We start from the raw sequence: 27,812 nt of genomic DNA on the forward strand, positions 1-27,812 counted from the left end.
ACATTCCTTCATAACTGAGCTACCAGATATGGAAACTGTTACTATATATGGTGCCTTTGAAGCTAGGTCAGAAGTATAATTCAACAGCGTTGCTATCACTGTGGTACATTTGTAACATTGTTGTTGGGCAATAGTCCTATTTTTTGTTATCTTACACCTTTCCTCAAGGTTACTCCTCATCTATGTCTGTCAACACCACACTGAAACCAGCCACTAGTGAGCACAGGACAGGAATCTCAAAAAGTCAACTTGAAAATAGAAACAATTACAATTTAACCTAATCTATTAGCATTGATTTTAAAAAATAATTTTACCTAAGCATGAGATGTACTTAATCATGAGAGTACTTTTTTGAAAGCATCATCCAGTTCTGCAGTGTGGGAGAGCTGATTTTTGAGACATACTTCCTGCTGAACACAGATAATACCTTTGCTCAGTCTGCAAGCATGACCCAGACCTCCCTGTCGCTTGCCATTTCAACACTCCACCCTGCTCTCACGCCCACATGTCCGTCCTCGGCAATGTTCCAGTGAAGCCCAAAGCAAATTGGTGGAATAGCACCTCATCTTCCAATTAGGCACTTTACAGCCTTCCAGACTTAACATTGAGTTCAACAACTTCAGATCATTAATTCTCTCTTCCATCTCTACTCCGTTTTTAATCCAATTATTTTTTTAATGTTTAGTTTTAACTTTCATTTTTCTCATTTATTTTCATTTATTTATTTATTAGTTCATTTTTTAAAATTATTTTTCCCTAACACCCACCCATCCCCCACACCCCATCTGTCACTGGTTTCTATTTTGTGCTTTCACAGAGAGCTCACCCTTATTCTGCCACTATCAGCACCTTCTTCAGTCCTTACCACTACCATTAACACTCCCTTTGTCTTGTGTCCATGACATCTTTTGTCAATTTCTCCTTAGCCCCACCTATCCATGACCTTCTATCTTGCTTCACCTGCTCCACTCCCTCTTAAACAGTACAAAACACATCACAGCAGATCTGACAGCATCTGTGGAGAGAGAAACAGAGATAATGTTTAGAGTTCGTATGGCTCTTCTTCAGAGTGAAAGAGAAGTAGAAATGTGTTGTGATGAATTTTATAACAGCTAAGGAGAGATTGTTCTGCTATTAATACCTTCTGCTCTCTTACCTTTATGCCACTGTGAGTACCTTCTTTACTCTTTAACCACTACCATTAACACTCCCTTTGCCTTGCATCCATGATATCCTTGTCAGTCTCTCCTTAGCTGTTATAAAATCCATCACATCACATTTCTACTTCTCTTTCACTCTGAAAGAGAGTCATATGGATTCAAAACATTAACTCTGTTACCCTCTCCACAGATGCTGCCAGACCTGCTGAGCTTTTCCAGCATTTTCTGTTTTTATTACTTTTTATTAATGTTCAGTCCACTGCATCATCCTATCAACCTGAGTGCCTTCAAGCCAGTATCTCCAAGAATGTTATTAGGGCTACTTAAACAATGCAAATTCTTTCTATTTTACAGACAAGCTTCCTCTTCAATATTTGATTCAGAAACCTAAGTGAGTTTTCAAGCAGCTTTCACCTATTTATCATTTTCCACATAAAGAACCCCACCATATGTTTTTTGCAGAAACTAACAAAAGGATGCTCCTTGTATCTCAGTTTTCTTCAGTGAAGTGTTACATAGGCCAGGTGCTTTTTGTCCAACTACAACCATATACACATTGATTCTAAGCAAATTCCCATCCTCTTCTAAATGGATGTTTATAGCATAGTCTTAGCTACCTTTAACAGCTCTGACCCCAACACAGACCAACATATCTGAAAGTTGTTTTCATTTTCATACGGTCCTGTACAGTCAGGGACCCATACAAATAGAGTCAAAATGCATAAAAAGGGTTTTTACATATTTAAAACTATGCTCAAATAATTGTCCCAATGCATTACTATGAAGAAAAGTCCAATGAAGTAGATGGTTGTGAATTCTTCCCCATCTTTGTGTACATCATGTGCAGATTATGGAAAGATCACAACAAACACCAGCAGACTGCAATATCACAATAATATTTAATAGCTTTCTAAAAGGCACCAGCGAAGAGGAATGAGTCAGTTACATCCTTTGTGGGCAGGGGAGAAAGGGTTAAGTTTGATTATTAGCTGAGAGGACTATAGTAAAAACCCAGACAAAATTTTTGAAAAACTCAGCACATATCTCCAGCCAAAGTCAAATCATCGAATCCACCATTATGAATTTCAAAGCCTGAGGCAGGAACCAGGTGAGCCTGTTGACAATTTCTTAACAAGGTTGAAAAATGTAGCCAGAAAATGTAAATTCAAGGAAACAGATGAAAGACTGATAGATAAGCTCATTTGTGGCTCTGCACACTCAGAAGGACAAAAAAATTTGATTGAAAAGGACAAGTTCGCAATATCGCAGGCTGTGGCCATCGCCAGAGCACATGAAGCCAGGAGCAGACAGATGAAGGTACTGACTACCCAAAAAGCAAGCCTTCAGCTAAGTCAAGAGAAAGGCAGCAGGGTTGATGCAGTGAAACAGCAACAAAAGAAGGCACACCAGACAGAGAGAAGGATATGCAAGAGCTGTGGACGACCACAAGTTCACAGACAGAAGGAAATGTCCCATATGTTGATAAAACTGCAGAGCTTGTGGAAAGCCTAATAACTGGGAAAATATGTTTAGAACTAAGAAAGAAGATAGTAAACAAATTATCAGAGGCAGAGCAACAGGGTGAATAAGAAGGAAAAAAAAACCCAAAACATCCATACCCTGGAAGATGACGATGAATTGGAGAACAAAATAGATATATACAACTGCATGAGATGGCTGGATGTGACAGTTCCCAGAAAAAATAAATTCATACAACCATTCAAATCAGGAAGTGGGTGAGAAATAAGTCACAACCATAAATCTGAAGCTGAAGCCTGGTATCGGAGCACAGAGTGACATCGCCCTGCTCAGGCTATACTAGGGGATCTTTCCTGAAAATTTGAAAGAAACTGGTTATCCAAGGAAAGACACTCTGAAACCAAGCAACAAGCTAATGGCATATGGGGGAAACTGAGATTCAACAACTGAGAACAATGCAAATTAGAGGGGCACATACAGAAAAAGATGTTAACTGCATGTTCTGTGTCACTAAAACAGATGGTCCTGCTATCCTGGGGTTGAGCAGTTGCAAAGAGCTGCAGCTTATCTCAGTAAACCATGAAGCAAAGGAAGCAACACTGTGGGTTAAAGGTGGTACACCCATTAAAAAGCAACCTTCGATTGGAAGCAAGGAAGATCTGGTACCAATGTATCCAGAGTGTTTTGATGGGATGGTTGAATGCTTTGAAGATTTAGAGCATGACATCATTATTGATCCAGTGAAGAAACCAGTGATCCATCCCCCACATAAAGTAGCAATAGAACCAAGGAAAACATAAACAGATGGAAGAAAAGAAAGTGACTGCCAGAATTACAGAGCCTACAGATTGGGTAAATTCCATCGTGGTGAGAGAGAAGCCAAATGGATGGCTAAGAATTTGCCTGGATCCCAAAGATCTTAATAAAGCAATAAAGAGGAATTAATACCCTATTCCAACACTGGAAGAGATCACGCCAGCATTGGCAGAGGCAGAAATTTTCAGCAACTTGAAATGGCTACTGAAATACCAGGAATGGCTACTGAAGTATGAAACCTGATGAGAAATCTTCGCTGTTGACAACATTCAACATACCCTTTCGGTGCTACGAATTCCTGAGACTACTTCTTGGCCTTAAAGGTGAGCCAGAATGTATTCCAACAGGAAACAGATAAGACATACAGAGGATGTAAAGGAGCAGTTGGCATAGCTGATGGTTTTCAGATCTATGGTGTAGATAGACAAGATTATGACTACCATCTACATGAAGTCATGGAGAAAACCAGGAAGACTGGGATAAAGCTAAATGCAGACAAACACATTGTGAAGGTGACAAAATGCCATTTCTTCGGAATGGTGTGTACACCTGACAGAGTGAAACCAAGCCATCTCTGAGACAAAAGCTCCAAGAGAAAAGAATTTGAGAAGTTTCTTTGGTTTGATTCAGTAAATGAGTTCTTTCATACCTCACACGTCAGAACACACAGCAAAATTAGGAGAGCTGATGAGAGATGATGTTGAGTACCAGTGGTCAGAGGCACATGAGAGAGGTACCAACAAACTCAAAGAAGTAGTGTACTTCTACTGTCTGTCATATTGCAACAGAGAAAAACTTGTCACTCTACAAGTAGATACTTCTACAAAAGGATCTGGTTCAAGAGGGAAAACCAACAACATTTGTATCCAAAGCTCTAACATCAGCTAAGATCAGATATGCCAACATAGAAAGAGAGCTTTTAACAGTCATGTATGGATGTGAGAAATTCCATACATAGCTCTATTGGAGGAAGCTCAAGGTGCAGAGCGATTATCACTAGGGCAGATCTACAAGAAAAAACTATGTAGAGCATCAGCAAGACTGCAGACATTACTCTTGAGGCTTCAGAGGCTTCACTCTGAAATACAAGCCAAGAAGAGAAATGGTGTTAGCAGGTCCCCTGCTAAGCAGTTATTGCCACAAGAGAAACAGGAGATAAAAGTTCCAGGTATAAAGACCCATCGGCTAGTTAAAATGCAACACCCCTAAAACAGAGCCGAATTAGAGATCAGAGCAGCAAAGATGAAGAGTTACAGATGCACTCTCAGCAAGTGATCCAGGCTGTGCCTGATAAGATGCAGCAAACCCAACCAACAAGGCTGCAGTATTGGTCTATCAGAGATTACATCTCATTCGAAGCTGGTTTTCTGCTAGCCAGGTCCAGAATAATTACACCCAAAATGATGCAGAAAGAACTTCTCCAGAAGATGCATGAAGGCCACATGGGAATGGAGAAGTATAAGCTCAAAACCAGATCAACTCTGCTTTGGATAGGCATCTACAAAGCCATGAAAAGAATGGTGTCTACATGCTGTTTATGCCAGAAATATTGGAATACACACCAGCAAGAGATGATAGCTACTGAAGTACCACCCAGACCATGGCATACAGTGGGAGCCAATTTATTCACACATAATCAAGAATGGTATCTCATAGTTGCAGACTATTACTCAAAGTTCCCTTTTATCAGAAAGATGAAAGATTTGAGAGCTAGAACAATCTTCTCAACAATACGAGCCCTGTTGCTGAGCAAGGGATTCTTGGAAGGATCATATGTGATAATGGAACCCAATTCACCTTCAGAGAATTTAAGGAATTCACTGAACAGTACAAGTTGAACATCATCACCTTATCACATCACACAATGGGACATGGTCTTACAGAAAGACAGGTCCAGAGGTCAAGAGAACCCTCATGAAATGCCAAGAGTCAAAGGAAGACTCAAGCCTTGGCTTATTGGCACTCCTATCTACACCTCTCAAGGCTGACAGGAAATCACCTGCAGAGAAGTAGAAGACAACATCACCAGCAATACCAATAAGCAGTGCAACATCAACATCATCAGCAAGTGCCATAAGATTAGTGACTTCAAGCACAACTCCTACAACACCAGGAGCAACACACATGACATCGCCTGTGCATTACGCCAAGTTACCACTGAGAGCAATGAATGACAAGTCCACAAGATGGATGCACAACATCCTACCACCTAAGTGATATCATGAATAATATTTCAAAAAAAAGAAAGCAACCGATAACGGACTCTTAAAATATTCAGTTCATTCTTAAAAGTTGATTGTCACTCTTCTTTAGTTAAGACATAATACAAAAAAGTTAGTGATTGGAACAGCTATATTGATACATAGATGCATTATATTTTTTACAGCAAGGGATTTGTTATATTGTTATGTTATTCATAAAGAACAACGAATTAACTGTGATGCAAATGTTACTGGGTCAAAATCCTGGAACTGCCTCCCTAACAGCACCGTGTTTGTATCTACACCACATGGACTGCAGCAGTTCAAGGAGGCAGCTCACCACCACCTTCTCAAGGGCAACTAGGGATGGGCAATAAATACTGGCCCAGCCAGCGAAGTCCACATCCCTTGAATGAATTAAAAAACCTCCAGAGTGCCTCATTGACTGCTGCATTGCAGTCAGGTGCTGAGCAACAATGTATCAATCCACCAGCCACATGGAGAACTGCAGGAAATGCACTCAATGCAGCTCCAGTATTTTCAGTCTAAAAGTGCGATTATTTCAAACTCTGGGAACCAGAAACATAACATTATGCAAAATGAGTGTAACAGGCCCAGGGTCAACAATAAACACCCAAGGTCATTGGAAATAGTACAAATCATTTTGCAATCACCAGGTCTTTCAAATTTATGGAAATACCATGATAGACCATATATAATCTAACTACAAGCTACAAAATCAAATTGATTGAGTAGAATCAAGGGGCAGAATCTTCTGCCTGTTGGGCGGGCCAGTCAGGAGCAGGCACGGGCGGGCGCGGAGCCAATAGCCAACCATGATCCGCTGTGCACCTCCATTTTATGTGGGCGGGCCAATTAAAGTAGTGCGGGCATGGGGAGGAGGGAGAGTTGGGGCCTGCGCTCTTTCGCGCATGCGCGCAAAAGAGCACAGAAATCTCCCTGAGGCACGGAGCTGCCTCAGGGAGATTAAGTTCAGTTTTAAAGTTTGGAAAGAGGAAAGATAAAAATTATTCAGACATGACTCCTCATGTGATAATGGCACATGAGCTGGGACATGTTTATGAATTGTAAAAAAATTATTTATTTAATAAAACCTTCATGAAAACTCATCCCGCCCATGGATGAGGTTTCATGAAAAACGCGAAGGCCGCTTGGGCCCTTTGCCTGCCCGCCAACCTTGAGGCTGGATGGGCAGCCCTGTCAATTAGTTTAATTGGTGTATTAATGGCCTTAATAGGTCTTTGAAAGTTCGGCAGGCGCACAGCCACCACCTCCGGCCCGCGCCCACCAAACAGAATATCAGAATGACGCACGGTGACATCGGGACGCACACCGAAGAGAAAATTCTGCCCAAGGTAACTAAAGGCAGGAGGAATGTCACAACACCCCTTGCTTCATTTTGCCAGATATCTGCTTGGTGAGAGCCCAATTCCAGCAGCAGCCACTGATAGTGGATTTTACTCCTTATGCGCGGATCCACTCAGTGTAGGCCAGGGGCAAGTTTCATAGCATCAGGATATATTCTACTGGACCCTAGCCAAAAGATACTAAAGGCAAATTAATTTTCCTCTCCAACTTTTGGGCATGCTCTGGGGCAATGTTGTGCCCAGGATTATCACAAGATAGTTAAGGATAAGGAAGACATCTTAGTTTAATAACGCAAAGACCCTAAAACCTTCCCCATTTCAGCACATGATGGAGGCCCATCATGCCTCCTCAAAGTCCTCCTTATAGAAATCAGTTGTAAATTTAACTTTTATTAGTTAATCTATATACCTTTTCCTTATTCTCACCATTTTAGATTAAAGTTTAATCTATATGCCCTTTCCCCACTCTGAATATTTTAAATTAAAGTAATATTCCACATTTATCTTTTCCACTCCCTTAATTATTTTATGAACCTCTACAATTTCATCTCTCAGATACCTCCCGAAAAATCATGTACCTCCAGTCTTTCCTCATGACTCCGATCTTTGACACTAGGGGTTAACTTTGAGACTCATACCTGTGCTTCCTCTAAGTGCTGAACATTTCCTTTGTGTCTTGACAACCTGAACTAGACTCAATACACAAGGTTCAGTATAACTAGAAAAATGAACAGTTTAATCACAAATTTGCTTATGCATCCTATTGTTCTGTCTACGTGGTTCTACATTTTGTCTTTGTTGGTTGCAGCTCTACACAGATTGGACATTTTGAGCATTGGGCATATTGAACATTGAGGCCTGGATTTTCAACAATGGACAAGCTCTCCATTGTAGTGAAAATGGCGGAAGTGCCTGAAAATCATAAGTCCTGCCCCCAAACACAGCACATCCCATTTTCACAGGGGCAGGAATGGGGGTGATTCGTGGTTCATGATTTGAGCATGCATGTTTCATGGAGGCAGCTGGCCATTACAATCAGCAGCTGCCTTCAGTCACGTCAGATTTTGGTAGCCTAGGTGTGTGAAACTGAAGTGTGCAGAGTAGACCTGTAAGAGCAGGTCTGAACATTGCGCATTTCTTTGGATAGGCAGGGTGCCCTTTTGGAGAAGTGAGGTATCCCTTTGGATATGGTCCTGGGACACCTTTGGGGGAGGTCAGATACGCTTTGGGGAAAGCAACGTGCCCTTTGGGAGAGGTAAGGTGCCTTTTGGAATTGTTAAAAGTAGGCATGAATGTGCATAAACTTATTAATTGTCAAGCTCAGTGGAATTGTCAACAAACCTGTTAAAATCAACTGTCAGAAGGACCTGTCTAAAGCAACTGTCAAAGGGAACTGTCAAGGTGTCAAGACATTTATAAGTTCTGCCCTTTAAATCTTTGTAAAAAGGTCTGAAGTTTTTTTAAAACATCATTGCTTGCTATTTCACTTTATCTGTTGATATAAGCCTGAGGATTTCCATTACTAGCTTAGTGCCGCATGACTGATTTCAAAACCATCCATTATCACAGTAGGGTGCTTGCCATTTCACAGTTTGATTGACAGCTACAAGTGGTTAGGGCACTCTTTGAAGTAAGTCTATAAATTCCAATGCTTGCTGTTATAGCGCATTATGTGCTTGAAGGAATATAAATGTAGTAAATGTTTTTGCTGAATGAGAATACTTTTCTGCAAGTGAAGTATGCAATAGACTCTCAGAACGTTAATTTATAGAACTTTACCTCAGCTCTGCCTGGGTCCTGAAGTCTGCCGTGGTGGATAATGGGCGAGTTGGCATGATTAGAACAAAGAACAAAGAAAAGTACAGCACAGGAACAGGCCCTTCGGCCCTCCAAGCCTGCGCCGACCATATTGCCCGTCAACTAAAACATTTTGCACTTCCGGGGTCCGTATCCCTCTATTCCCATTCTATTCATGTATTTGTGAAGCTGCCTCTTAAACACCACTATCGTACCTGCTTCCACCACCTCCTCTGGCAGCGAATTCCAGACACTCACTACCCTCTGCATAAAAAACTTGCCCCGCACATCTCCTTTATAGTTTTCTCCTCTCACCTTAAATCTATGTCCCCTAATAATTGACTCTTCCACCCTGGGAAAAAGCTTCTGACTATCTACTCTGTCCATGCCACTCATAATTTTGTAAACTTCTGTCAAGTCGCCCCTCAATCTCCGTCACTCTAATGAGAACAATCTGAGTTTCTCCAACCTCTCCTCATAGCTAATAACCTCCAGACCAGGCAGCATCCTGGTAAACCTCCTCTGCACCCTCTCCAATGCCTGTATATCCTTCTGGTAATGTGGCGACCAGAATTGCACGCAATATTCCAAGTGTGGCCTAACCAAGGTTCTATACAGCTGCAGCATGATTTCCCAGCTTTTATACTCAATACCCCTGCCAATGAAGGCAAGCATGCCATATGCCTTCCTGACTACCTTATCCACCTGCGTTGCCACTTTCAGTGACCTGTGGACCTGTACATCCAGATCCCTCTGCCTGTCAATGCACTTAAAAGTTCTGCCATTTACTGTATAATTCCTGCCTGTATTAGACCTTCCAAAATGCATTACCTTGCATTTGTCCGGAAGGTTAGGAGGGTGGTGGTTTGTGGGCTTGGGTTGGTATGAGTTGGAACAAAGTTGGCATAGGGATTATAAAGGGCCTTGGGGAGTGGGTACAGGGGTAAATGTTGGCATGGAGGGTATGAAGGGACATGGGATGGGTACATGGCATTTTTTTTATTCATTCATGGGATGTGGGCATCCTGGCTGAGCCAGTATTTATTGCCCATTCCTAACTGCCCTTGAGAAGGTGGTGGTGAGCTGAGATGGCATAACATGGCATGGATGAGGCATGGGTAATGTGTGCGGGGGTTGATGGCTGCTTTTTCATGTTTTATTCTTTCTTTTAAATTTTGGACACAGTGCTGGAGCCTGAAGGCAGGCCTTCTGCCCAGCCTGCCTCAGCACCAGTCAGCCTCCTCACCACTTCCGGTGTCCCCTGCCCTGACTTCTAACATAGCCCGCCCCCACAAACCAAAAATCTGATTTCTGGGCAGCCATTTTTAAAACACAGGTTCGTGGAGATAGGAATTCTTCTGACTCTGCGCGCCCAACTTGCAGATGAAAATCCAGGCCTGACTCTGCATAGAATCTGCGGCCTCTATCAATTCCATCCTTAGCTATTTCAACACCATTCATGGAATTTATGCTACGAACCAAACCTAGAGATATAAGCAGGTTCAGGTGGAGCACACTTTGAACTTTGTACCCAGCTGGTCAGCTGGCGGGGGTGGGGGTTGGGAGAGGTCACGGGGAAACAGAGGAACCAGCACTGGAGTTTCTTACGAATTAAAACAAGCAATTCCCCAGGCTAGTGAGATAGATGCAAACCAATTTTTACACTGGCATTGGAATAAATGTTAAGAAATTTTTACAGTTAATATAGAAATGAGAAGGTGGAAATGCCCTTGATTTGCACGCAAACCACATCAATGCCTTTTCCTAACTGAGTAAATATGGAAGTCATTAATTAAACACAGCATTGTGACTATACTGTTCGCAATTTAACATTGATTTCCAAACAGATAAACTGGTTAATGGTTTACATGAGAGAAAAAGAGTCACTGGATTGCATCCAAGTGAAAGAGATTCTAAAGTGTAAAACAAAAATAAAAATAAAAATAAAAATACCTGGAAAAACTCAACAGGTCTGGCAGCATCTGCGGAGAGGAACACAGTTAACGTTTTGAGTCCGTATGACTCTTCAACAGAACTAAGTTAAAAAAAAAGAAATGAAGTGCACACTGATTCAAAGATCATGCCCCCATGACATATAAACTGGTCAGGCATCTCTCTTAACAGTTACCAGACTATCACTATCACTTGAATGGAGCACACAAGATTTCACAGTTGTTATTTATTCTTGTATAAAATTTCCAGCCTAAAATTTTAAAGGCTTTTTTGCCCACATGGAAGAGAAAAACACTGACCTGAGCCAAAAAATTCAAACATAGAATGCAGGAAATACACTGTACTTCCTCATTCACCATCTACATCCAAAAATAGGTTTTTGTTTTGGTTGTTGACTCTTAGAATTGACTGTGTCCATTCCTTATGGTACCATATACCTGGAATATTAACCTGCCTTTTTTTCCAGATTCTGATCGATCGGCTGAGAATTTCCAATATTTTGATTTTTACTTTGCACATCCAACGTTAGCAGGTTTTTCTCTTTCTATCCGACCTGACGCAATAGTTAGTACAGCAACAAATAATTAAGCACATCCGCCCCAGTGCTCAAGTTGACTTGTGACCCTACCCTACACAATAGGGCATGCACATCAGTTTAGAATCTGCCCAATTTAGAACTGCACATCAATTAAAACTCATGGATAGGCAACATTACAGTGAGAGCCACATGAAAATTCAGAAGTTAATTTTATCATAGATGATCCATAACATAAAAAACAAGAAAACAATTATTTACAATATGTTTCTAGAGTAAGTTTCATATGCAGATGGACTTAATTTTTGTTAGATACAACAGCATTGAAGTTAACAGTAGGCTACTTTGAATTCTATTTCGGCTGACTCTTTACTTACCAGAATAAGAGGACCACAACAATAAGCATTGCACCAACTAATTTGAAAGGTAACACACGATGCAATTTCAAACCTTTTGCAGATACAGTGCCTGAGTACCTCTTCACAGCTGTTGATGTATCTAAATATATCTCAAATTAATTATCTATCAGAGCTAAAGCACTTTTAGAGTTATTGGTATATGTAGGATGTAGATTATTGTTTACAACTGTTTCCAAATCCCTCTGAGATCATTTCGTTATGACAGGGCTTGATAAAATCTCTCGTGCATAACCCGCAATATAAAAAGAAACCATTTACTAATGTGATAATAATCCAGCATTGTTCAGACAAAGTTACACTCTTGATGATTAACAACCTTTTCTTGAAGCCGTGTAGTATGTCTCACCCTGAACCTGCTGGAACCAGTTTCTATTATGCTCCATTGTGCATGACCAGAATCCACTAAAAACTTCTGAACACCTTATACAATTGAAACTGTGCTACACCAAAACTGTAACACAGATGAATCATTCCCAGATAGCAATACAGAACTAACATTGTTTAGGTCCACAATAGCTTATTTGTAAACCATATCACAAACTAAACACTGAACAGTCTTCATTCCTGATGAAGTACTAAATTGTTAAATCACTATTAATATAAAAGCTATCAAACTGACGTAATTATATGGCTACCTAAACAGACTTTTTGTGGCAATATTGTAGAAGAACAAATATTTTCTGTTCAAAATATTGCTTTAATCAAAATCAAAAAACTACTTTAAGATTTTAAAAGAATACATTAAGGAATGGATATGGTTCAATTCAGATTAGCTAGATTGTAATGAACACATGAAGTAATTTCAGGCACATTTGTGTGCAATTAATCATTAACTATTTGAAGGCAGGCTGTATCAATGGCCTAATAAGAAAATACATCACCAATATTGTCATAAACCAAACTTATGATCTGATTAGGCACCATTAACATTTAAATGAAAATCCAAACACCTTGTTTAACCAATAGAAATACACCACAAGATTTTCACAAACAAGCTTTATTGTATATGGAACAAAATAAACAAAACAAGCACTATTAACTTATCAATATGGTTTATAACTACATATCTTCTGCACTAAGGTTTACTACTTACTTCCCCCAAGAATTTCTTATACTTTCTGACATCTTAAGAGTTATTTACTTCTGTAGGGATCACCCAAAAGCATGCCACAGCCCTCTGGAGAATTTTCCTCAGCTCCAGCTATTCTCAGAGTTAAAACTTTAATTTAACCTCTTTGACTGTGGATGCCCCAGTCCCTTGTTCTGGTTACTTTTCAATACTTCCAAGATAATCTACTTTCTCTAGTACAAGACCCTGTGGGGACCACTATAGATTCTCCCAGTAGTTTCAAACTACACAATCTTCCAGCATCTGTTCCCTCGCAAAATTCAAACTGAGATTAAGCCTCAACCACATTCCACATGGTTAATGAAGAAGTTAGTTTGTTACTCTGCATATAGTGCAGGCCTAGCTAACTATCATTTACTTCAGCTACATCTTTGTGAGCTGCAAACTACATGAGATCCAAACTGCAACTAACTTTTCCAGCAAACATCCAGATAAATTGAAACCAGAAAAGCTCCACCCATGTCCATAACGATGTAGCCTGCTCTTGACTGTCCTCAAACTGACCTTTAGATTAATTATCCCTCACTTAAAATTTCTTCTTTGATCTAATGAAGTAAATAGGTTTTATAACCTTTCAGTTATAAAAGTTCACTGAATGCTTTTAAACTAATTTAGTTCTAACTCCCAAAACAAAGCCATCTCTGGACTGCCTTATTCTAAGCCTTGCAGACATCACATCGCCAACTCCTTAGCTATGTAAACTCACCTGCTGTTTAATAGCTCTATCTCTTCTATTCTGATTCTATTAAACAAACATGGGCCACCTTTTGAATTGCTATTTCTTGAGGTATTTTAGCAATCTAAAGCCCAACATTTTAATTATCTTACTCTTTCCAACTTTAATCTCCCCAGAACTAAAAATTACTTCTAAAATATTAACATGAATCATAAACTAGATATTTGCAACAAAACACACCAAGAGAACCTACACTGATGTGTAGTTAGCCACTCCAATATGACTCAGCATCCCTGGGATAAAACACAATATTAGACAGATGTGTGCATGGGTGTGTATCAGGTGAAAACACATCAGTCTTCCTGTGATGTTCTACACAGTTCATGCCGGTGCTTGTTATTCAGGTTTCACACAAGGGAGATGAGGCAGCTGTTTATGGAAGGTACAATTGGGCTACTGATACATTAGAACCTCAATCCTTTATTAAAGTCCCACATGAAAAACTGTCAGCTAAACCTAAGGTATATGACCTTCCATCAATATCATGGGAAACATTTGGAGATAGATAAAGAATTAGCTGAAGGAAAGGAATGAGCACATGCTAGTTGGAAGAATGATGTCAGGTAAGGAGACATACTAGATGGAGTTACCCAGGAATAGTATTATAGAGATGCTATGGCCCTTCACCTAATAAAGTAATTTTCAAACCAACCTGTACATATAGCTTACACATCAGGAAGGTTGAAACTAAAATTTAAGGCATGGTCACTGGGTGTTTGAATATGATACTTAAATAGGTGCAAAATATATTCTGTAACCAGTTCAAATCACAGAACCTATACCGATTTAACCTCAAATGCACAGATGGATGACTGGAACCCTATTTAAGCATATTTAAAGGGAGGCATTCCACACGGCTACTTCATTTCCCTTACATCATATTCCAAAAGCACAATGGGAGCTCACTGAAGTACACAGTGTAGATGATGAAATGGTGTCCGATCTTACTTCTACTGACAGGTTCACAAAGGCTGCTTCACTTTCTTTAGTGCATCAATTCTAGTTAATATGGAGAAAAGCATCCTTTGCAATCCTTCTCTTAGTTGTGAATTCTAATCAATGGCAGATGGTGGTGACCTTTTTGAGTGGAGGGGCACACTTGCCCAAGCCTGACCAAACCATCCTGTTAGTATGACAATGGGCCCTATGAGCTCCTACCACAAATGTTATAAACTGAAAACTACTTTTTTCTAACTGCATTATTCAACAGCTGTTTCCTTTTAAATTTCACATCCAGGAGTGATTTTTTTAAAAAGCAACCGATTGTTAATATTACCAGACTGTTTTACAAAATGTTGCTGCTTGAGGTTCCGTTTTTTGATTCGTTCTTGGATGTGCACATTGCTGCCAAAGCCAGCATCGGTTGCCCATCAATAATTACCCTTGAGAAGGTGATGTTGAGCCATTTTCTTCAACCGCTGCAGTTCAGGTGGTGTAGGCACATCCACACTGCTGTTAGGGATGGGGGTCCAAACTACAGCAAGCAATAAATCCAACTTGGGAACTGTAAATTGGGATGGGAAAATTGGAACGCTGCTCTAAAATTAAATATCAGTATTTTTATGGTGGGCAGTCTGTGCAGAACTCTAGGTGAGACAGTCTGATGAGAGTTGTCTGAATTGATTTCATTTGGTCTTCTGTCACTGAAAATAATTCTCATCTGCCTGGATTTGAATACAGGGTACGAGAGCTAAATGACAGCATGCTAATTCACCACACCAGTCTAAAGTCTAGATTATTTATAAGAAAGGAAGATGTTGCGTTATATAGTGCCTTTCACAACTTCCATAACATCTCAAAGCCAATAAAATATCTTTGAGGTGTAGTCTCTGTTCTAATGTAGGGAAATGCTGCTGTGCATGAAAGCAGCTGCTAAGTCCAACAAAGAGTAGTGAGATTAATAAACCATCTAATTTGTTTTTGTGATGTTGATTGAGGAATAAATATTAGCTTGGAGACCATGTTCTTCTTTGAAAAGTAACATGGGTGATTTATGTTCATCTGAAAGAGTGGATGGGGCTTTGGTCTAATAATGCAGTGTTCCCCCAGTTGTCCACCTAAGTATCAGTCTAGATTATGTGTTCAAGTCTCTGGGCTGGGACTTCAATCCAAGACTTTCTTACTCAGAGGCAAGAGTGTTACACGGGCCAAGATATTGGCATTTTACAATCGGCCTCTTTCTGATCCTCAACAATAACTGGGGTAATTCTACTATATATACACTTTCCAGGCTAGATCACCGCTCATTGCATTATCAGCATTTTGCAGCCAGTTGTCATATTTCTGAGAGTGAGTTACATTCTCTGGCAAAGGCTTTAATTGTAATAAAGTCAGTCAAAATAAATTTTTGCGCTCAAGCAGTTAAGTAACACTGTGAAAATTTTACCAAGCACGCCGAAAAAAAAGTCCAACCCCTTCTTTAACCCTACACTTTCCGGCTGCTCTCACAAGGCTTTCAGCAAGCCGCACTATAACTTGGAAGTATTATCCTCAATTTCACTCCTGCCTGTATTTACGGATAGGTAAGTCTATGCCTATCTTGTATTGTGCTGGTTGCCCTTTAGGGCAATAATATTTAAAATGGTTAATGTTTTGAGCACAGGAATTTTTCTAGTTATTTCAACATGGTGAGTTCAGAATTTTTTCTGTTTCACCTATGTATGATGAAGGGGCAGTGGCATAATATGAAGGTATTGTTCTTCCCCAGTGTAAGGAAATGAAACCTTTGTCTACTCTTCTTCTCCCCTTCCCCACCATCACCCCAAACATAAATACACATAAAAACTTAGTTCCAAAAACCTAGCAATTCCTGAACAAGTTATACAATACATGATTTTGTTCCTGTAACATTTTAGTATTGGAGTCAGTATTGGGAATTTCTTTGTTCAGGCTGTTTCCAGGAAGTATCACAGCAACTAATGGGAATGCTGCCATGGAATTTTTACTTTACAACATGCAATAATCAAATCTGTTTGAGTGGCTGAGAAACTATCTTTACAAAGAATTGCCTAACGAAGTCACTTGAAAGGTAGCAGCCAAGAAATAATTTAGACAATGTAGGGGTACATTTCAGCCTCTTCAATAATTGTGTGGCTCTGAAATTTTGCAATAGGTATTTTGTGGACCTGTCAATTCCATGCACTGGGCTGAACTTGAATTAGAATTTCTGGCACTTTGGTCTTAGTGATGATGGTTAGGAAGATCAATTATTTCAATTAGGCAAGAAGCCTTATCAATGATATAAAATGACAATCTTTGGTGTCTTTCAGAATAAAAATGGGTGACCTGTTAAATTTTGGAAAAAATGCTGGACTCACTGGGACAAGGGATGGCAACTGTGGGTGAGTTTCATAGTTTGTCAAGCAGGTTACTCTATGGACTATCTCAAGTTAGCAAAGTACTCCAACTCCATTAATCAATTCATTTTTGGAGATGACTGGGGGATTAAGTAAAATAAACCTGTGCAACTTCAAAAATGTTAGCTATTTAATGTTATAAGAGCAAGGTCATGAGTCTCTATGGATGGTTTGGTAAGTTTATCCAGCAACCTTCCTGCTTTGTGAGAGTCAGCTACTCATTGGAGTAAACTCAAAAGGGAGAGGAATGTACATTTAAGCTTTAAAATAATTAGAAACTAGAAAATTAATATTCAGAAGATTCATCCCCATCCCCTGTGTGGAGGGCAGTTTTAAAACCCGAGATTCCACAAATGTAAATATTATTGGAAACTGGGCATTTTAAAAGTTAAAATAAAAAAAGAACATACACTCAAAAACATTTTCTTTGCTTTCTTTTCAACTGCACAACATAGGACTGAATTTTATGGGGGGTGGTATTGCTCATGCACCACCCCCCCCCCTCCCCCATTAGAAAAGTTAGTTGTTTCTTTTTTAAAAAAAAGGCCACCCCGCAGTGATATTACGCTGCTGGCAGCCTTAACAATCAGAGTGAGACTTCTGCACCTCAGTGGAAGGAAGTCCCACCCTGGAGAGCTGCTGGCCAGTTTGAATGGTTGGCAACTGCAGTCCAGCAGTGTCAGAGCTCTGGGACCGCAGGTTGTCCCATGAAGAAGATAGGGTGCATCCCGGAAACAGGTAAGTTGGACCATTTTTGGCAGGAAGGGATTGGGCACCCTGGGTTGGGGGTGTTGGTGGCGAAGGGGCTGTGGGAGTGGGGTTTAGAGGCCAGGTGGAGAGGCACAGTGGGGGGGGGGGGGTTTTACAATTTTAAGGAGGGTTTCCCAGCGTTGCGCATAGGGCACTCCCTCAAAGGATGTACCCCGCTTCCTTCCCGCCTTCCATTAATTGGCCACCTAAGGGCCTCAATAGGCCTAAAGATGGGCAGGCTAGTCAGCATCTTACCTACCCCTGTATAATGGGAACCAGGTAGGGGATGGGTGGGAAGACAATGGATTACCCAACCATCATATTTTATGTGGCCCCCCCACCAAAAGTACGCCAGTTCTGGAGGTGGGGGGTGCACATAAAGTCTAGCCTGGTGTGTTAAAAGTTCAGTGTTACTGAGCAAAACAATTCACTAAAGGGAGCTGCATTGAATAGCCTAAATTGTTACTATAGCAACAGATAATAACAACATGCTCATATCAAGTCAAATCTCAAATGAATAAGCAATGAGAGATGACAATGGAGAATCCTAGCCCAGATGTACGCCTGTATGGAGGGAGGGTTATTGGTCAAATCAAAAGGTTGTATCTAGAACATGTTTATGGCAACGTACTTAAGCTACTTGCATTTTCCACTAGAATCCTTCATTATTCAGCATGCACAGCCAACAAAATAATGGCAGCAGCCTGTTTCAGTGTTTGTGTTCAGAATTGACTCACTGAAATCAGCAATTTCTGGTTTACCAAAGAACCTTTAAAAGATCTTTAATTGAATCATGTTCAAATTCAAAAAAGGTTATTTCCTGATTTTTTTTGTGGTGAATCTGGCAAAACAGAAATGTTTGCTTCCTCATTTAAGTTTACGGTAAGAATATTGCTCCATTCATTGAAGAACCAATATAACATGATTAATCATTCAACTGCTCTTTTTAAAGTCACAGTGTTTTCTCACAGGCTGCTTCAGTAATTCCTGGTTGTTTTTACCAGTAGCTGCACCTTTTTATTATGTCAGTGCAGTAAACACAATCAGGCTGAAGACAGATGTGGTGACATTCCATTGAGAGTTTGCAAACACAGTTTGCCTACTTAAATAAGCCAGTCATCAAATTGAAAATCTCTCCCACCAATTTTCTTGGCTTAATCATTTTTTCCCTTAAGGTCTTCTCCTTCTTTATGGGTTCAGTCCCAAATTGTGGCAGTGCCCTCCCATATTTTGCCCAGTTATTCTCTACATGTGAGCCTTAGGGTACCAGCTCTCTCAGATTGTCCTTAAGTCTCAAGGAATGCAAGATTAACTCCCAGGCAGTGTTAGGGCAATCCAGAAGAAAGTAGGGAAATATAGTTTGCAGCTCACACCTGTGTTTCTAGCCATTGTGGTGGTGATAACCACTCCTGTATCCTGGGAGTTCTTTCAACACCATTAATTTTGTCATTTAATGACTTCTGTCCTCCACCCTATCATGGGCCTTCGCTTTTCCTCTTTCCTACCCCACCCCACTCCTTTTTCTCTTGCTCTGTATTTGCTTATAAAGTGTTAGATTCCAAACTTCTTCCAGTTCTGATGAAAGGTCATTGGCCTGTAATGTTAACTCTGTTCTTCTCACTCCACACATTCTGCCTGACTTGCTGAGTATTTGCAGCATTTTCTGTTTGATTTCAGATTTCCAGGATCTGAGGCGTTTTGCTTTCTGCAAGCGCAGAATTATAACCACTCCCCCATCCAACCTGCTCCATGAGCATGCAGGCTTGACAGAAGCGAAAGGGCAAATGTAGCGATCTGTGGAGTGTCGCTCAGGAGCTGATACACGGCCTGACCATGTTTGTACAGAACATGGAGGTGGATGGAGCACAGCAAGTCTTTGCTGCTGGAAATGGTTTGCCAAAAACAAAAATGGACCAGGTGATTTAGCAGCACTGCATTCAAAATTCACTGGAAATTCACTTGAAATTATGAACTTTCTCCCCAAACTTCTCAGCCTTGCCACCTTTCCCCAACTTCAATAGCTGGCTCCTCAATCACATGTAGGATCAATCTTTCTAGTTCTTTTATTACTGCTGATTTGCTTTATTATTAATGCACTGTGTAAAATTTCAGGGGCCCATTTCTTCACGCATTGTACTATGTTTGGCTTTTAATGGACTGAAGGGCAAAGTGTGTGTGAATGCGTAGGGGCTCCAAATATTCTTGGTGCCCAGGGCCTCAAGAATTCCTAATATAGCTCTGATTTTTATAGACCTCAGTTTCAACTCAGATAAGCGGAATAATTTTTGCAAACAGTACGCAAATGTCACGTGATGAAATCTCCAGGAATACATACAACAAGAGATAGAAACCTTGATGAGCCTGTATAACAATTGAGTTTGGGGAAGGGAGGGGACCATTAATGACACAGTGAAACTCAATCTTATCCATTCATCCACAAAGGTACTTTGGGCAGGGATCATGAATAGTGATCAGGTGCATGAACTAAAGCTTATTTTTCTACCTTTCCTCTCCCTAACCAATTTAGTTAATAAATGTATTTGAGGAAATACCAGATTTAATCCTAGATCTATGCCAAATTAGCCAACCTGTACAACAATTGGTCAGCAATCCCAGGCTAACACATTAGGTGGAACGGAAAATTTGATGGACCGGCAAAAGATCCATTGACTTGAGCAGAAATTTCCAGTCCCACAGCAGACGGAACCAGAAAATCCCACCCGTGAAAGACTTTCCTGTATGAGGGTTAATGCCTCTATTGCTTCTTGTTTTTAATGTTTGTAGAAAATTGGGATCTAATCTCAAACCTAGGATTGAAATGGTCTTAATATATTGCTAACTGTGGCAGTTTCTCTCTTCCATCCTCCCTGAACGTGTGTGCACAGATGACTCATACACTCCCCACCTAATAATAAAAGCAGGATAAAACCAAAAGCAGCATTTCCATTGTAAGCCAGCAGCTCGAAACACAACAAGGGAGCTTATTTGAGACATTTGGTGCACAGGGCAACATTTGCTCAAATCCTCAGGAGAAAACACTCTCAGTCATTCTAAGTGCTACATTTCAATGCTTATTTTGTTTCGTTCCATGTCTATTAAAGTTACAAAGCTCTAAAGATTTAAAAGAGATCAAAATTGTCTAAGCTGGATTGTCTTTTTTTTTTAAATCCAGCTAATTTAAAATCCCACTTGTTAGTGCCTCTCATTTCTAATCAAGATCCTGTGTCAGAGTGACACAATGGTGTATCAATCATAATATTGTTGCAGACAAATTTTAGGCGTTTCCTTCTATTTGCCCATTATTAATATATTTGTACGTGGGTGGGTATATTTTCTTATCCTTGGAGTGATTAACTCGATTTTAATAACCTAGTAATAAGCTTTTGTGTATTTAAAAATGTCAAAGGTTATTTTATTCCTCACATCCTTGCCCCGGAGGTTAACGAAAACATGATCTCTCGCTCACTCGACTCACGCACATAACACACACAAAAAATTAGACACAGATGGAGGTAGAACAATAATTTTAAAAATGGAATTTAACAAATTTCGTTGCAAGCCTGATGTTTCTTAGTTGAGTTGATGCATTGGTTGGAGTGAAAAAAATAGAGATTTCTCAGTAGCTGTGAAGGTTCTTCTTGTTGATCTGCCTGGAAGTGGATTTCTCAGGTAAACTTGAAGGTGGAACAGACACTAGAGGAGAGTCCTTCTTTCTCTTCCAAGATATGACAGGTAGTTATTTGGCTGCTTAGCTGACTACAGTGGTTTGATGATTTTTTTGCAAGACTCTTGCTCTCTGATGGAATTCTCTTGAAAGCCAGAAAGTTAGTTTGAATTTCCGAGATTTTTTTAGCAGACAGCAAAGATGGCCGGGGTATCATGTGACCTCACGAAGTGTCAAGTCACGGTCCAAATGAAGTATTTTGATAATTCCATGAGCAGTCTGGATTCTTCTCCCACCTGTGATTTAAGTCGATCAAAACCTTTTGTGTTTGAAAAGGCAAATCTGCACTTCTACAGTGAAGGTGCCGAGGGGCCTTGTTGATCCCCTGGCCTAACCAATAGGGAGTCACAATCAAAGGTATCTTTGTCCTCTCAAGAGATAAGACAATTCAATCCACAAAAAAATCAGCTGGCCCTCAGAAGCCATCTTGACTTTCAGTCTTTTTAAAATGTACCTCCATAAAAATATAGTTCTTAAAGATTCACAATATCATCATGCCAGTACTGGTGTGACAATATTGACTTAAATCTTCAACCACACAATTCCAGGAGATTTGCAACTAAATATTTTCAAGCAGTTTCTCACACAAATGTTCAACTATCTCCACAGCCTCAAACATGATTGTACTTTTGGGAAGGAGTGAGCATACTTCAAAAAGTATGTTCATTAGAAGTGTAAAATTGCAGTTTTCAGAATAACTGTGTAATCACACATGATTCATTCAAAAAAGCTTTTGCAATGTTTTATCTTTGCGCTATAGACCCTCATTTCAAGGTTCTCTGATACCAAGGATAGTCAGTCTGGAATTGTTATACCAGACTTTGTTATAGAAGTTCTGAATCTGCAAAATCAAAATTCATAAGCTCTAGACAGTTATAGTGATCTGCAAATCATTTTCTTCCTGTGCACACAGCACTCAGTCCCAAAGTGTAACATAGTAATTAGCATCATAAACTCCACTGCAAACAACCAGTGTGTACACACAATTCACAGGAGAGAGCAGGATAGGGAATTAAATCATACTCTATCTGAAATCAATTAACTGATCCCAGACAAAGGAACAACAAAGCCCCCTCCCCATCCCAACCAAGCTCCCAGGGACCAAGAGAAAACAAATTGGCTCAATCTTTAAGAGTACGCTGAAGCCACCAGTGTCAGTTGGCTTGATTTAATAGTACAGCACCTCACGTGAGAGCGAGCAGGTTATGGGTTCATGCCCCAGTCATTTTTGGAAATGCAGATAAAACATTAAACCGAGGTCCTGTAAACCTTTTAATGTTGGTGTAAAAGGATCTCGTGGCACCATTTGAAGATCAACACACAATAGGTTTCATAAATTATGTAGCTACATGTAAACTTATAAAAGTCATTTAAAATATAGGAGGAGTGAGTTCTTTACGAAGGTTTCCATCGGAAATTGCAGAGTTAAGGGATCATAACCCAAAAGCGTTTACTGTTATACTCGAGCCTCGTGGCAGATACCAGCAAACTGTACAAAAATGAGTCAGTGGTTAGACTGGAACTTGAGAGATGGTTTTGAAAGTCATTATAAATCTCAAGAAGCAAAATAAAAAATCAGGCTTTACCAATATGAGAACTATGGCTCTACTTTCCTCAGTAAACCCCTGAACAAAATCCAGGGAAAATGACATTTTTTTGGAGGGAGTGGGGTGGATGTAGGTAAAGTGGGAAATAGGGCATTATAACCTGTGTATTAATACTAATAATATTGCACAAGGATAAAGCAAGTGGAATGCATCGGTCTAAATGATTACTTCCTATTCCACATTCTCATCCTCTAAATAATTCTGGTCCCTTATATTATTGAGGGGGAAATATGTTACAATGACATTTTACATTTTTATATTCTATATGTTAATGGACAAGTAAATCAGGAGGCGTGAACTAGTAATCTAATGAGTTCCAATCCCATCATGGCAGTTTGAGAATTTGAACTCAGCAAAAAAAAAACCAGCATCAGTAAAAGCAACCAAGCTAAATCTAGAGATGCACAAACCCAGCATCCATTCTGACCCAAAGCTAAATTTTTGAGTCATGTCCAGTCGATAGCCACATTTTTCCACTTCCAAAAATGTTCTTGCTTACCTAGCTACCACTTCCCATTGTTGCTGAGGCCCTAATCAACTTCATTCTAGCCAGCCTCTCCTTCACCATTCCAGCTATTTGAGAACTTCACAGGGGAGGCGATGGCATTGAACTAGTAATCCAGAGACCCAGGGTAATGCTCTGTGGACCCAGGTTCAAATCCCGCCACAGCAGATGGTGGAATTAAACAATGACCATGAAACCATTGTCGATTGTTGTAAAAACCCATTTGGTTCACTAATGTCGTTTAGGGAAGGAAATCTGCCATCCTTACCTGGTCTGGCCTACATGTGACTCCGGACCCACAGCAATGTGGTTGACTCTTAAATGGGTTAGGGATGGGCAATAAATGCTGGCCTAGCCAGTGATGCCCACATCCCATGAATAAAGTCCTACATGTTGTCCCCACTGACTCTCTGTGTCCAGTAAAATTACTTCAGGATCCAGGCCAGTCAATTCAAACCATACGCCCTTGCCCACACTCTTTATTCTGCAACCGTCCTATATAATGCTTGTTCTACACTGCCATCACTCATCCATCAGTTCTTCTTGCTGCCTCTCCATATCTTTAGAAACCTTCTATACTGCCTTCCCTTTGGCCATGCCTTCTATCTCACTCCTCCCCCAACCCAGTGTAACTCTTTTCTTCCAGCTCAGCATCCAGATTTCTCCCTTGTTAAGTACTCAAAAGGCAATTTCTTTAACACAAGAAGCATTTATAGAAGTGAAAATTATTGTTGTAGACGACAAAAGCGCATTTCTCAGATTAAGCATTAGAACATTTTTAAACCCAACCTATGCAGGCCAAATGTTAAATTCCTGACAGTTTTCAACAAGTAAAATACTTGGCAGTTTCATCACAAACTAAAATATTCCAATAATTAAAAATGTGCCTGGAAGAATCTTTAAAAAAACAAATTCCAGCAATACAAAACTGACAGCCCATGCAAGGGTTTCCCTGCCAACCCTAGGAAATGATAGTTTACGCCCAGCTATTGTTGAAGTCTTGGCCAAAAGTTGATTTGTTGTACTATTGAGTTTTGCCAAGACCAATTTATCAGCTTTGCCACCAGCCAAGCATATTAAATGGTGCTGCAATACAGTTATTCAAAGTCCCTTATTTAAAGGAAACCCAATATTAGAACATTCAAGTAGAAAATACCAATTCGTTTTTGATCCATTCTTAATTTTGAAAAAAGCTGGACAAAATGTTGTTTGACATTACTATTCAGTTTCCTTCTATTTTCTGAGGCTTAATTTTTAATCTATACAGTTTCTTTATTAAATTAGCATTTTCTGATTGGTTAGTGATTTGATTTGCTGGGTGGAGCCTAGCCTGCCACACCTCTCTTACCAACCTCCAGCCCCCACTCCTCCCTGACCTCCCTTACTGGAGGCGCGGGGAAGCAACAGCATGGGGTGGGGATGGCATAGGGGAGTGGGACAAATGCATAGGAGGGGGAATTGGAGGGAGGGAGGGAGGGGACGGCACGGAAGGAAGGATGATGGCATGGGAGGGAGGCTGGGCAGCCTTTGAAGTGTGGAATGGGGGACAGGGATGGATGGCAAGGGGGAGACAGGTTGGGGATCACATAGAAAGAAGGGATGGGGGACGGGATTTGGATGATATGAGAGAGATAAAAGGGATGGGATGGATATGGCATGAGGGGGATGGCAAGAGAAGGATAGAATGGGATGGGGATTTAAAGAAGCACTGTTGCAATAAAGATACTAATTTCACAACAAATGTTTTGCGGGTCTCTGCTAGGTAAAAAATAATTTGTTTCCAACTGAAACAGTATCAATGGCTGGACAAATAGAGGACTAGAATTAAACATTGAATTATTGCATACTCTATTTATCCATTAAGCAGATTCAATTGAATAACATGGTCTACTCAACAGACAACTATCATATCCAACACTCCCATTGACTTTTGTTTATACATATTAATTCTCATTTTAAGAAATATCCTTCATTTTTAAATTAAATATCTCTAGCAGAAACTTACAGGTTAATTCATTCCTCCTGCGCAATTCATTTTGATCACTCATACTCGGGAAAGTAGTTATGCTCTCTAAGCAGGTCCCACATTCCTTATGATAAAAGCAAAATACTGCGGATGCTGGAAATCTGAAACAAAAACAATAATAGCTGGAAAAACTCAGCAGGTCTGACAGCATCTGCGGAGAGGAACACAGTTAATGTTTTGAGTCCGGATGACTTCTGATGAAGAGTCATCCGGACTCGAAACGTTAACTGTGTTCCTCTCCACAGATGCTGTCAGACCTGAGTTTTTCCAGCTATTTTTGTTTTTGTCCCACATTCCTTATGCTTAGCTTACCTTGCTTCCTAACACCTAGTACTAGGTTAGCATAGCTTGAGGGTTACAACGGTGAAAACAGTGGTGTTGATGTCTGCAGTTTCTACCATGTTGTCTACCTCAGGGGCAAGGTCGTGTCAATGGATTTGAGATTATTGCTACAGTGCCTTATATAGTACTTGAACATAAAATGTGCCAAGGTGCTTCACAGGAGCATTTTCAAACAAAGTTTGACACTGAGCCACATAGGAGATATTAAGGTGGATGACCAAACGTTTGGTCAAAGCGGGAAGTTTTGAGGATTGTCTCAGAAGAAAAGCAAGGTAAAGAGGCAGAGAGGTTTAGGGAGGGAATTCCAGAGCTTAGGGCCTTGGCAGCTGAAGACACAGCCAGCAATGGTGGATGCTCAAGAAGCCAGAATTGAAGGAATGCAGAGATCTCAAGGGTCTGTGGGGAGTGGAGGAGATTACAGTGATAGGGAGGGGCCAGGACATGGAGGGATTTGAAAACAAGGATGAGAATTTTAAAATTGATGTGCTGCTTGACAGGGAGCTAATTTAGGTCAGCAAGGACAGGTGTAACGGATGAAAATGACGGTGTGGGATCCAACAGGAGCAGCAGAGATTTAGATGACCTCAAGTTTACAGATAGAATCGAGAAGGCCGACAGGAGTAAATTGTTAGAACAAAGATCTCATTTCAGCAAATGAGCTGAGGCAAAGCCTCACGGTAATATTATCCAACGCAAGTGTAATTAAAATAAATCAACTTTAATAAATAACAAACAGAATGCTTCCCTATCAGAAATTCTGAATCTATTACAAACCTCTGTCCAACAACCCTGACATCTTTACTTCCCCCCACCCCCCGCCCTTCACACTATACTTTCGGTGCACATTACAGTTTGCTTCTCTCGGTTAATGTCACTATTCTACCCCTTCTATGAACTTCTCTTTTTGAGTTAAGTGAGGCGTGAAAACAAACATCTGAGAGCCATCACAACAAACACTGATGATTAACACAAAACGCGGTCCCTTAGCACAAGGAAAGAAAGAGAGCCTTGTATTTCAGGATGACAGACGGAGTACATGCCCCGAAATTGAAAATGAGAATTTAAACAGTTTGGTAAAGTTCCTCTTTGAGATGAGTACATAGTGTTCGAGGGAATTACTTCCGACGCTGGGTTTCCCAGTCAAAACTTATCTATTACCAGATGGATAGCAAAACAGAACATTCTCTCGGGCCGGATTCAATCAGCCAGTGACTGAAATGCATTGGGAATGAAGGCTCTGTTCAATCTCGATTTTAAAATGCTGCTGGCAATGAACCCCAGCTAATTGCAGGCTGAAGGCAGTCCCCAGCCTCAGCCAGTCATATGATCCAGCCTGGCGTGCAGCTGAACGCTGCTTCGAAGGGCAATGACAGAAAGACATTCTTATAAGAGAAGCCCGCCCAACATCAGCAAGAATCCAACAAACTGTGTTTAAGCAACATGTCATGATCTTACACTCAATCCTAACGGGGTTAGCAACGTTTTGCATTAAAGCTAACTGGCAGGAAGCAGACAGACTGACTCAATTGCATTGCAGTAAATGTCATTGAGACTGAAAGAAGTAAACTACCTGGCAACGTCATGTTTGGAGTTTACTGTTTGCATGTGATGGGTTACAGACAGGGATTCCTCAGAGACTTGGAGAAAAACCAGGAGATTTCAGTAATCCCGATTCTGCTCTTCCTGCACCTTGACCGTTCCTTCCTAGGTGGCCCTGCACGAAACTTCCGACCAAGGAATCAAACTTTACGTTCTTCTTCAACTCGAACCGAGCGCCGTGCTTTAAGCAACTTCCCTTCTTCCAAACCTGCGGGATACCCTGCGTCTCGGTATTGGTTTGACGCCTTGTCCATTTCCCGGAGAGCGCAACCTCCAACTCCGCCCATTGC

At 40.5% G+C, this 27,812-nt stretch overlaps 1 protein-coding gene across 3 annotated transcripts in view; it reads right to left on the bottom strand.

Moving 5' to 3' along the window:
- The window catches only part of arhgef3 (Rho guanine nucleotide exchange factor (GEF) 3), a 398,054-nt gene extending 370,318 nt beyond the window's left edge, over nucleotides 1–27,736 (bottom strand). For 2 of the 3 annotated variants that reach the window (XM_078543531.1, XM_078543530.1), the window contains exon 1: nucleotides 27,494–27,736. In XM_078543531.1, the coding sequence (XP_078399657.1) occupies nucleotides 27,494–27,528 (35 nt within the window). In that variant the 5' untranslated portion in view covers nucleotides 27,529–27,736. Of the gene's footprint in view, nucleotides 1–27,081; nucleotides 27,160–27,493 lie in introns of those variants that run through there. The other variant, XM_078543529.1, reaches the window with a different exon arrangement.
- Nucleotides 27,737–27,812: the final 76 nt, after the last annotated feature.

The sequence above is a fragment of the Cetorhinus maximus genome, chromosome 6 (assembly GCF_964194155.1).
Source record: "Cetorhinus maximus chromosome 6, sCetMax3.hap1.1, whole genome shotgun sequence".
In the NCBI taxonomy this organism is placed as follows: domain Eukaryota; kingdom Metazoa; phylum Chordata; class Chondrichthyes; order Lamniformes; family Cetorhinidae; genus Cetorhinus; species Cetorhinus maximus.